The 12011-nt window shown below is 36.2% G+C and overlaps 1 protein-coding gene across 3 annotated transcripts in view; it reads right to left on the reverse strand.

Annotated features, from left to right (window-relative positions):
* Positions 1-6083: 6083 nt before the first annotated feature.
* The window catches only part of ADGRV1 (adhesion G protein-coupled receptor V1), a 238932-nt gene continuing 233004 nt past the window's right edge, over positions 6084-12011 (reverse strand). For all 3 annotated transcript variants that reach the window (XM_087927064.1, XM_087927062.1, XM_087927063.1), the window contains 2 exons: positions 10028-10205; positions 6084-6502 (listed from right to left, as the gene is read on the reverse strand). In XM_087927064.1, coding sequence (XP_087783190.1) covers positions 6384-6502; positions 10028-10205 — 297 coding nt within the window. In that variant the 3' untranslated portion in view covers positions 6084-6383. The remainder of the gene's footprint in view (positions 6503-10027; positions 10206-12011) is intronic.

A 12011-nucleotide genomic window follows, 5' to 3' on the forward strand; every position in this document is an offset into this window, starting at 1 on the left:
AGTGAGGAACGTTCAAGTAAAGTAATCTTAAAAGAAATTACATGGGTTGTTTTTTTCATGGAAAGGCAATAATTAACTTTATGTAGTTCCTTAATGCTTGAAGTGATGACTGATTATAGCCAGGTGCTGTCAATTCCTTACCTGACTTTTTTACATGCTTGATAAATGAAGCACGTAGCAGTGATGTACAAACCGCTAGATTCTGTGCTGTGAGAAAGCACATAAATGAGGAAGTATGCAAACATCTGGCTGCTGTTACAGGAACATCATCTATAAGCAGTGCAGAGGCATATGGTGCACTTCTTCAGAACAGTGGGAGGCTAAATCTTAAAGCACCAGTGACAGGGTTAATCTGATTTCCTTTCTTCCATGAATCTGCTGCAGGCATCTTTCTTGGTAGATGAAGCAGATTCTCTGGAAAATAATAGCCCAGATCCATCAAAAGAAGTAACACTCAGCCTTCCTAACACCAGGGGCATTAACATCCAATGCCAGTCAGGAGACTGATGTTTGTTGAGTCCCCAGGAACCCCAACTCTATTCACTTACAGAAAAAGTCACCAACCAGTTTCCAAGAACAGCTATCTGGGTGATTCAGATAGCAGCCCCCATAATGTTCCTTTTCCCCGGTGTAGGGTGGGCACAGACAAATTGTCTATGACCATGAAGATCCCATGGGCAATTCTATCTAATTCTATCTATTCTATGAAAAACTTCATGATATTTAGCTGTGATCACCATTGGTGTTAAAATGCAAACTTATTATATGAAGAAGAATTTCCTTTGAAGGATGCAAAGGACACAGTTCATTCATTCACTAGGGATAGATAATCTTTTGGTGATTAGAAACATTGCTTGATGTGTATTTCAGGCAAAGAGTTTGCAAGCAGGAAAGTGGTAATGCAGCCGGAGAGACTGTGATTTTCATTCCACTCCCCCACCCTACCTTTGGTTGTGGGAGGAGTTTTCTGTTGTTGTTTTTTATCATATTGAACGGACTCGTTCAACACTTAAACTACTGTTGTTTGAGGTTTCCTGCATTATAATAGCAGGAAACCAAACTTTTCAGAGGGTCATGTGGCCCCAGTCCAATTTACATCTCCAGCTTAGGGTTATGAAAGAGCATATGGTAATATTTCCTGAAGATTTGCTTCTGAGGGCTGCCAGCTAGAGATATGTACTCAAATGTACTCAAAACAAATATCTCATATGTACTCAAAACAAATATCTCTTAGACAAACCATTTTGTGTTTTTCAAATTGAAAAGTAGTATAAAAATAATCTTGTGTAAATGAATGTCACAGAAGTAATATGAGATATGTACCATATATCCATCTGAAAATAATATGAACAATAATAGTAATAACTGCTGAAGTTTCTCCCAAAGGATAAGGGCAGATATTTTGGCATCAAACAGATATAGAATGATGGCCTCTTCCTATGGCTCTCAAGTAGAAGGCTTAAAGAAGATGTGGTGATCCATCAGGTCCACCCAAGTTGCACAAAACTGCCTTGGGTGAGTTATATTCAACTCCACACTAGTGCCACCTTGACAAAGGGAAATTGTGTCCCTGGACTAATGTACAAGCTTTAAAAGGACCTGAAAATGTTACTGAAAATGTCATTGTTTGACATGCTATTATAGAGACCACAGTTACAATAGGAGGCAGAGGATCCTAATTATTGATGTGGATGGAAAAGTGTGCAAAAGAACTCAGAGACTTCTGGACTGTCCCAAATAATGAAGGATATATGGTTAAAGTAGTGGTAGGTTATGGGATGCCTTCCAGATATTTTGATCAATTCTCATCATCCCCAGCCAAGATGGCCATTGTCAAGGGAGAATAAGAGTTCAAGTGTAATACATCTGGAAAACTTTGGGTTTTAGGTTGTCACCATGATCTAAGCAGCTTGATCTATAATTGGAATCAACATTTTAATACTTCCTGGTCTTGTAGCTGCTTCTTCTTACTGCTGTTTTATGACTTGCCCCTTTGAATTTTACCTCAGATGTGTATTTGATTAGAAATCTAGAAGTATTGCAAATGCCTCCTCCTGTTTACCTGAAAAATGTCATAAAAAGCTATGTGTGTAACAATTATATGAATGCCAGTGTTGAGCAGTCAAGATTTCTAGTGATTTGGTTGACTTTGATCTGAATACAATTCTCTGGATTATTTGTTATGCATGCCTGAAATATGATTGCATAAACTTTTAATTAAATGTTAATAAAATATATTTTTAAAAATATCCCCTGAGAATTCTTTGGAGGAGAAGTATTTGTTTTGAGATAGTCAGCAGCAGAAGGCACCACTAAACCTACTCTTATGAAAAATGTTTTGTTGTGGATTTTTTCCTTATTATGTTCATGACCCAACATTTGTAGTGTTGTTATGTAATTCTTTCTTTGTTCTTTATGTCTTTAAGCAGCTCATGGCCTTTTAGTATAGCAGGAAATCAATTTTTATTTGATGGATCAACTCATTTAAGGAGGTGAGAGAAATTAAAAGCTGACTGCCAGCTATTCAGCTAATCTTCGGCAAAATTACCAGTGTATACTACAAGCAGTAACACACTCCTACCAGGGGCAAAGCTGTCATGATCTTTTAACCAATTCAATTGTGCACCATGACAAAATATCAGAGCAGTTTGTACTCTGTGTTTTGACTGAAAATGATATCGGTTTCTTGTCTGTTGATAATAATGGTGAATTCGTGTTGTAGCATGAATTTCAGGTCACTCAACTATCTGGGCCAATGTTATTGAGTAAGAGAACTGGATTGTGTCAAAATTTTCCACTAGAACAAAAGTTTGTGTAAAGGTCTTTTAAGGGACAGATGATCCCTAGATACATTGACAAATGCGAAATAATTCAATTTGATTACATAGAAGTACCTTTAGGTCTAGGTCATTGAAGCTATTTCATACAGAAGGATTTCAAGTACATGCAAATCACAAATGGATTTCATTATCTCCTCTCCCCCCATTAAAGGCTGATCATTGCTAGTACACATGACAAGGCAAGGAACTTCAGCAGTATCACATTGACTATGGCACAAAGTTCTGGATATACTTGTCTGATTGGACAGGCAGTACTCTCACTTCATTCATGGCTCACTATGACAGTGCTAAAAAAGCTTTGGAAGGCCCTGACATCTGGATAAAGCTTTGCCAGCAAAGGCCAAGTAATAATTGGGGATAATTGGGGATGGTATGTACTGCCTTTCTCTCTCTCTCTCTCTCCCTCCCTCCCCCCTTTCACTTGCACGGGGCAAATCAGAACATTACAGGTACTCCTTGACATACAACAGTTCATTTAGTGACCAAAGTTATAACAGCAGTATAACAGTAACTTATGACCCTTTCCATTTGAAACATCCCCATGATCATGTGATCAAAATTCAGATGCTTAGCAACTGGTTCATACTTATGACCACTGCTCTATCCCTAGGTCTATCCCCTTTTGTGACCTTCTGACAAGCTAAGTCAATGTGGAAGCCAGATTTACCTAACAACCATGTGATTAACATAACAATTGCAGTGATTCACTTAACCACTGTGGCAAGGAAGGTCGTAACTTGGGACAAAACTCAGGTAATACATGTCTCACTTAACAGCAGAAATTTGGAGCTCAATTGTGGTCATAAGTCAAAGACTGCCTGTATTATACCAATGTCTCAGGATGTTATTATGGTAGCAGTAGAGAAGAAGCAAAAATGGAAAGAAATAGGGGGATCTGCATGTAGTTGTAACAGCTACACTCAACATGGAAGCAGACCAGGGGCAATAGTTGGAATGGGGGCACTGCAAGGAAAGAGGTGAGAATAGTTCAGCTTCAGATTTTCTAAAATGTGCCCTTGCTGCTTTGGCTCTGGGTCTGTGGGCGAACATATTAGAGTGTAGCTTTTCCTGGTTCAGCAAGTGATAGTTTTAAAGCAGGACTTTTGAGGAAAGTACTACCAATACCACTGACAGGCTGGCAACTGCTTGTTCCTCCTCCTCCTCCTTCTTAACATGGAAATATTGATCCCTCAAGCTCCTAGAAGTTAAGGCTTTTTTTAAAAAAAAAAAATTCTTAAAGACTCTGAATGTGATTACTGAAATTTGGAAAGAGATTGATGGATTTACCCAAGGTTTGTTTCAGGTGTGTGTGTGAGAGAGGAGAGAGAGCGAGAGAGAGAGAGAGAGAGAGAGAGAGAGAGAGAGGGAGAGGGAGAGGGAGATGGGATTATCAGTCTCCTAGGAGATCAACAGACCTGTTCCCTGTCCTTTGCCAAATCCAGATGAATATTCAGTAAGTAGGGCATAAGAAGATAATGGTATGATGTGCAAGATTTTATCCACTATCCAATCACGCCCCACCACACCATTCAAGGAGCAATTGGTGGTTATTTTTCTTGTATGCTAGGGACTGAGAAGGAGGGGAAAGAAAATTAGGGCATTCACCAATTGTTGTCCTAAATCTCCACTTATTACATGTGTAAGGACAATGCCATCCCCAGCCTCCTTATTGTGTATCTAAAGATCGGCCATGGGAGCAGTGCAAATTAGGTTTACCTACTTTTCTGCTGCCTCAAGCATGGGAGGAATACACGTTAACATGTAAGTGGGGAAGTGCCCAAAGTGTGAAAAGCAGTGAACAAAAGAAAATAAAGGCCAGATATAATAAAAAAAGCAAGGGAAAACTAACTAAAGCTTCTTTATATCAATACCATTCACTGTACTTCTCCCTAATTTCTAATCTTATAAAAATTTCCTTGCTTCCACCTTGTCTGCACTGATTCATTTATTGCCCTTTCTCTTTAAACACATTACCTTTTGTTATTTGATGATCTCATCAACTCAATCCAACCATGATTTTCTTGGTTTTTCCCTGAATCTTTCCCACTTTTTTGTTCATGCAATTGTTTTGCAATTTAACTCTAATTTTCTATGTAACCAAAGTGCCTGAGAACACTTCTTTTGTAATAGTTACTCACTTTAGTATTTGTTACACATTCATTCATTAACCATTCATTCTTGACTCTATGTCATCATTTACTACCTAAGCACACTTTAAGTATCTCAGTTCAACTGTATTTCTGAACTCTAGTGGGCAGAAACACTTTCTTATATGGAACCATTTTCTAACCAATACAGATATGCATTGAGATCCATTTCTGCACAATATCTTCTTAATTATCTCATCATCTAGTGGTATTTCTTCATTTTTCCAATGCTGAGCAAATACAATCCTCGCTGCTGTTCATACATGTAATATTAAATATACACTTTATTTATCAATTTTTTCTGATATTAAATCTAATTTTAAAAGTTCAGGTTTAAGTTCTATGTTTTCCTAACATCTTTTCTAACCATATGTGTATTTTTGCCCCCCCCCCCACTTTTTTTTGCTTTAACACAAGTCCACCACAGATGATAATATGTGCCAGATTTTTGGTTACATTTCCAACAGCTTAGCATCCTTACTTCTCACAATTTATGATGCATGAAAAAGCTTGAGAATAATTCTGTATTCTCCTGGAGCTCTAAGCTATACTGGGTCATATGTGAAGATTTTTCTTTTAAATGCAATAAAAATTTTCAAAAACCTCAAATGCAAAAGATTATAATATCTATAATATCTATCTATCTATCTATCTATCTATCTATCTATCTATCTATCTGTCTATCTATCTATCTATCTATCTATCTATCTATCTATCTATCTATCTATCTATCTATCATCTATCTATCTATTCCATCAATCTCTATTTATTTTCCTATTTCTTAACTACCCATCTCCCTTAGACAGGGGCTTTTTAGATCCTATACTCAGGAAGGATCAAGAATAGGATACTATAGGTCTTTCCTTTTTTACTCCAGTCTTAGTTCATACTGGGATATGTGTTTTCAAATTGTCTGTGGGATTATCATCTGTGCATGTGAATTTCTGATTATAATATGTTCTCTCTTGCTTGGAATGTAAAATAACACTTCGTTGTGGTCAAAAGAAAACAAAGCAAATATCTATAGGAATAAAATAAATTGAAGCTTAATAACTATCAAATCTTTCCCATAGATAAACACACCATCTCCATCAAACTGATTATATCAATTTTTATTAAAACAGAAATACACATAGTCATAGGAGTTAATTTTAAAAATTAGTTGACTTGAATAGATTCACCTAAATTAATAGTTTAAAACATGAGTTGTTTATAGCTTACTGTAAAAAAATTAGAAGGTTATTTCATTTAAAAAACCAAAACTTGTTAATTCCTTAATGATATAATTCACAGCATTCTGTTACAGAGCTATATGTAGTGAGATTCTTTTGTTGTTCAAAGAAAACACATGTATAAAAAGCAGAATGCAGTACAGCATGTTAAAAAGATGAAAGGATTAGAGATGAGTGTCTGCTATAGGTATTCTTCTAAGTTCAACAATTTGGGAATTAGCCATTGTACTTCCATCCAGGCTGCCATGACATGACTCAGTGTCACTGATGTTGAGGCCAGCACCTTAAACAGAAAAAGGAAAGCAGAATATTTGCAAGATTTGAAAATGAGACCATTGCTTCCATAGAATATGTTTATCTGATGATGAAGATGACGATGATATCAGCTTTCCTATTCTTTGTGGTTTAATCATTATGGCTGGATTAGTGACATATTATTCAAAATTCAGTCATACCAAAATTAGGCAGCTATCTTATAAAAGCTAAACTCTTGTTAAAATTAATACAGCAGATTCCTCCAATTTAAAACATTGTAGGCCATAATAAATAGTTTCTAGTTCACATCTGAATCCTTGTTCTTTCTTAACTATCGTTTACCTTACTGAATTTTTCATTCATAAATCACAGTTAAAAATATCACATTAAATGCTGAACCAACATTACATCATTACACTACATCATGGTGCATAAGTGCACCATCGTGCCTCCTGTCCCTGTCCTATTGTCCCCATTTAATCGTACCTATTTTCTGTATTCTTACTCATGTTTATACTTACACCTATTATTTTTGATAAATAAATAAGATGGGTAGGGTTGACAGTGTAATGCCTCCATATTTTCTCCACAGAGGTACAGTTCTTCTGGTATAGCTTTTTAGGATGATGGAATAAGCATTTTAGCATAGTCTGAATTCTTCGTGAACAAAAAAAGGTGGAAAATCCCCCCACCACACACATTATCTCGTCTTCTAGTGGCACCAACTGATTGCTTTGCCTGAGTGAACATACTGTGCTTTTGGTCTTAGGACAAGTAAATAAAACATTTAAAAACTGCCCAACCCCTACTTAGACATTTCGAGACTTGCAAATCCTATTTAAGCAGAAGTGCAGAAGTGCATGCAAGCATAATTAAACATGATAATGTCAAAAGAGATTAATTCCAGACATTACTTGCCAGTAAAACCAGCTACAAATGAGCAAAGGCTGCAAAGATTCAATGGACTGGGCAAATTTATTTCTTCTGCAAATGCATAGGTTTCAAAGAAGCTGTACCAGCAATAAACCTGGCTCACTGCATTTGGAATATGCTATGTTTGCAGGAAACCAAATGCTTCCCCTTTTTTACCTAGCAATTAATAAAACACATAAGACAGAAAATGTGATATATTAAGTTGCTTTGAACAAAGATTATTTGTCTGCTTTTAATTCTAAGACACAGCAGAAGACATGATCAAATTACAATAGTCTCCATCCCATCAAATGACTGTTAAATATGCTTTACAAGATGGGTTCCTACAGCTATCATTAGGCAAGCAGTGCTCCTTTTTTCAATCCTTTCCTTCTTCACAGTTGTTTAATGAGAAGATAAAAAAGAATTGATGATTGAAGGCCCAGGAAGATTAAAATGGAAGATGATAATGAAATATGTCAGTGGGGGGGGGGTTGATCAGAATACGTTCCAAACTGTAGTTTGAGGGTAGAGAATAAAAGTCCTGAAGCAGTGAATTCACTTCTAACTTCTAAAGCCAAGTATCACTGTACACAAATCTTTCCTAGAGCATAGGTCCCCTCTATTCCTTGACTCATTTTTTCCATTAAAGAAACAATAGGCAAAGCCAAATGGATTGACCTGCCATTTCCCATTTTATATGTGTGCTTTTGTTGTGTTGCTGATTGTTTAGCTTGACTATATTTTTTCATGCCATGAATGTATTCTTAAGGATTTGATAATCTTTTGAAATAAAACTAAAGTCCTCTATGGAAGAACCTTTTATCTAGAAACATTTACCACAAGATAGTTAAGAGTTCTTAGGGGCAGCATGTCCTCAAATTAAAGCAATGGGATCTGTAAGATGGCGTAATGACTCCACACTGGGACTTTGATTTTTGAGAAAACATTGCCTGTACATTTTCAGCACTAATGCTAAAGTTGGTCTCTCATGCTCTCTTGTGAAGAACTACTCTGTCAATTGAGCCCAACTTTCAGTCAAACAAGGAAACTCTGAGATACATGTTTAACACTGCTTACCAGTCTAACCAGAAATTATAAATCTGAAATATGTTTACAATCTTCTGGGCTTGCAAAATCAATGTGCTGGTACCTACTACAACAGAGGGTAAATGAATATTAAATATCCTCTTGCCTTTTTGTATGTTTAGAAACCTACGGTATATTATTGGTAGTTTCTCACCTGTTTCATGTTTACACAGACCCAACAAGATTTTTTATGGGAAACATAAACAATTAACTGTTATTTTCCATTTCAGTAACTTTAGCAGAACTGAGAGTTTCTCCTTTCATTTAATATTTTTTTAAACAGTAACTAATTTTAATTATTTATTTATTTTTGCCTAACAAGGGAATGAAACACTATAGTTCAGCTGTGAAAGTTTCATGAATAAACAAGGGCCTATCTTATAGTAAAGAACACCAATGAAACCAAATGCAGATTATGGCTCAAAGGTCTCCCAGCTGCCTGTTTGCCTAAGAAACTCACAGTACCTGTAAAGCAAGTTTAAGATGAATTTAGTAGCCAATCTAGTCTTTCTGCCTATGTGACACAACGCACTTAGAAAGATTTCTTCAGGGCACTCATAGTCTGACCCTAGTTTAATTAGCACTTTTTAAAAAGTTACATAACTTGGCACTTATTCTTTTCGCACAGCAAACACATATACATATACATATATGTGTGTGTGTGTATGTGTATCAGTTTATGCCTTTCTAAGCAGTGCTGCAATCATATCATTTGCTGCCTTGTCTCACTGTGAAACCATGATTGTTCCAAACAAATAAGTCTGAGAATATGTTATGTACTGAGTGACCCATGCAAAACATAGTCAGGCTTGGCTCGTATTCTGCTACGTGTAACCAGGATGTATATAAACTAGAAATACAAGTGCTCTTTTGAAGTCAGTAGTTATACTTAAATTTGTAAGCTTGAAAACCTGTCCCTTCAAATTAAGACAGCTGTGAGGCTGGTCTTATCTTTGACTGTGAATCAAAGTGCAAGACATCTGATGAGTGGAATGCTGGCTTGCCACTCTTCTAAGAGATCTGTAGAAATCCATAAATTTCATTTTCTGCATGTCCAAGAAATCTCAACAGTGTCTTCTTTGACATACTTTGATGCTCTGCGACTGGATTTTCTTGAACTTTTACTTAGAATTAATCTTAATCTGGTTCTTGGATGATAGCTAATCTTCTTCAAATAGCTATGGGGAAGCCTATCTCAGCAAGATGGCATAATTGCACAGTACATGATCGTATTTCTGATTCATCTGCAGTTGCTTCCATATAATTGTGAAATTAGATCCATTTCTATATCTGAAATAGTAGCTTGGGGTTTATATAAGAATAATATTTACTTTTTCATCCTAAATTTTAAACACCATAAGAAAACAAATTCTACTTTCCTGATATAGGCTAAAAATGTGTTTTCATTCAATTGCCTTTTTGTTCTTTAAATAAAATGCATATTAAGTTCAGCACAAGGCAGACTTTTTACTTTGATGTGAATAGTTAGTCAGAATACAATTGCAAAAAAATCACATCTGATTATTAAGAAAGGAGGATATATTGTACTTACCAGTTTTTAAAGCAAATATTAAATCATCAAACTCTTGTGATTCTTCATCTGCCATCAAAGAACTGTTCCTAAATCCTCCAGCAGCTATGTAGGCATTGCCATTCTGTGGGCTTTGCTTAAAGACAGTCCTGGCCTCAGTGCCTGTTCTTGGAGACGCCCTCTCCCAGTCCGCTGGAATCTTTAGAAAAAGCATTAAGAAGTGTATAGTTTTTTTATATAGAGTGCCACAAAAATCACTCTGCACTGTCTTCCTAATGATGTTATTGATTCTCTAGACTAGAAGATCCCTCAAATAGCAAATGATACCATCATCATTATTGACTTATTTTGGCAACTAAGGAAAATATTATCTTGATTTAGATGCCCTAGGGTGACTCCAAATATCCTGGCCCTAGCAATGTGCATGCAGTCAAAATAATTAGAGCAACAGGTTTTTCCTTATGCATTATGGCATTTCCCAATGACAATATAGCAGAGGTGGACAAAACATTTTGCCACCTGATGTGAAGTAGCAAAGTGGTCAAATTATGCTGGATCCTAATTATACAATTCAACAAAGCTCTCTCCTTTCCCAGTGAAAATCAGTTCAGTATTGAGAAATAAGAGTTCCAGACTTTTAATGACACTTTACCTAATGACTAGTCAGGTCCACAAATTAAGTGGGACTAAGGTTTGATATTGCCAAAAATACCACTGTCAAAGGAAGGCTGTTTCTCTAAGTCTAGCCACCAATTCCTTTAGGGATCCACAGACTGTTCTTGATAAAATAATAATGTAGTAGATTTTCAAGATAAAAGTTACTTTCTTTGTGAAATAATAATTGGTAGATCTACAAATACAGAAAATATGGAATGCATAACTGATATCAAACTGGCTTTGGATTTACGTGTATCTTATTGTGGATTCTGTAACTCCACAACAGATGTTCAATGAAAAGGAGTCAGAGCTGTCAGCATTATAGTAGCAGCAACTACAAGGCTACTTTATAATCTGAGACCGAGACCCTCTGGATATGTGAACACTGATTCTATTTCAGCCAACACTGATTGCCTGCCGAAGTGAAAGTCAAAGACCCTCCTCCATCTCTGAACATCTCAGGAATGGTAATTAGTATGGAGCAAGAAGTAGCACCTTTTCTGTGAAGTAGCACCTTTTCTTGTGCTGGTTATTGTCTAAGGAAGCCTTGTGTTATCACCTCTTTAATGGCTTTTCAGAGGATGGGTAAGTCTTGCTTTCTGCTATAATGACTACTTATTTCAGAAGGAATGGTTAGTAATAGAACTATTTTTAAATAATTGGATCTACTCCCCAAGAGGAGCTCCTCTTCAACATGGCTGCTGAATGCTAAGGATATTTCTGTCTCTTATCGGTAATCTGCTGATTTTGCTGCCTAAGCTGGCTTTCTGATAGTGTTGCTCCCTGGATTTGAACGGGAGCACTTAAGAATGACCCAAAGATGACTTTTGGATGTCCATGGACCCATTTGGAAAGGGGATCTTAAAGATTCAAAGATCAAAGAGATGTCAAATGCACAGAAGTAGAATGGACTTGATTCCATACAACTCTCTGAACTTCTAGTCTGCATTTCTTTACAATAGCAGAAGCCTGACATGGAGAAATGACAAAGCAATATTTCTTAGGAGGATGGGAAAGATTGGGGAATGGATTTATTACTCTTAATTGCAAACCACTTTTATCTGGACTTTGTTGGGAAGATTGTAGTTGGGATGATTGTAGAAACTGAATGTAGTATATTTAACTAGACAGAAACTGATAACAAATGATAACAAAGATGAATGTGGATATATGATCTAGGATAAGTTACTCTTAACTCTTGGGAGATTTGGGATAGATAAGAGACCACAGTAAATTTTCTATGAGTTGATTACAGTAACAGTTTGTTAACAGAAGGTTTTGAAAAATCTAATCTTATCCTTTTCGTTAATATTGTTCTTCCTGTTAAGTATTTTGTCATTAATATAGC

This window comes from Pseudonaja textilis, chromosome 2 (assembly GCF_049901715.1).
Source record: "Pseudonaja textilis isolate UNSWEBS1 chromosome 2, rPseTex1.2, whole genome shotgun sequence".
NCBI classification, from domain to species: Eukaryota; Metazoa; Chordata; class Lepidosauria; order Squamata; family Elapidae; genus Pseudonaja; species Pseudonaja textilis.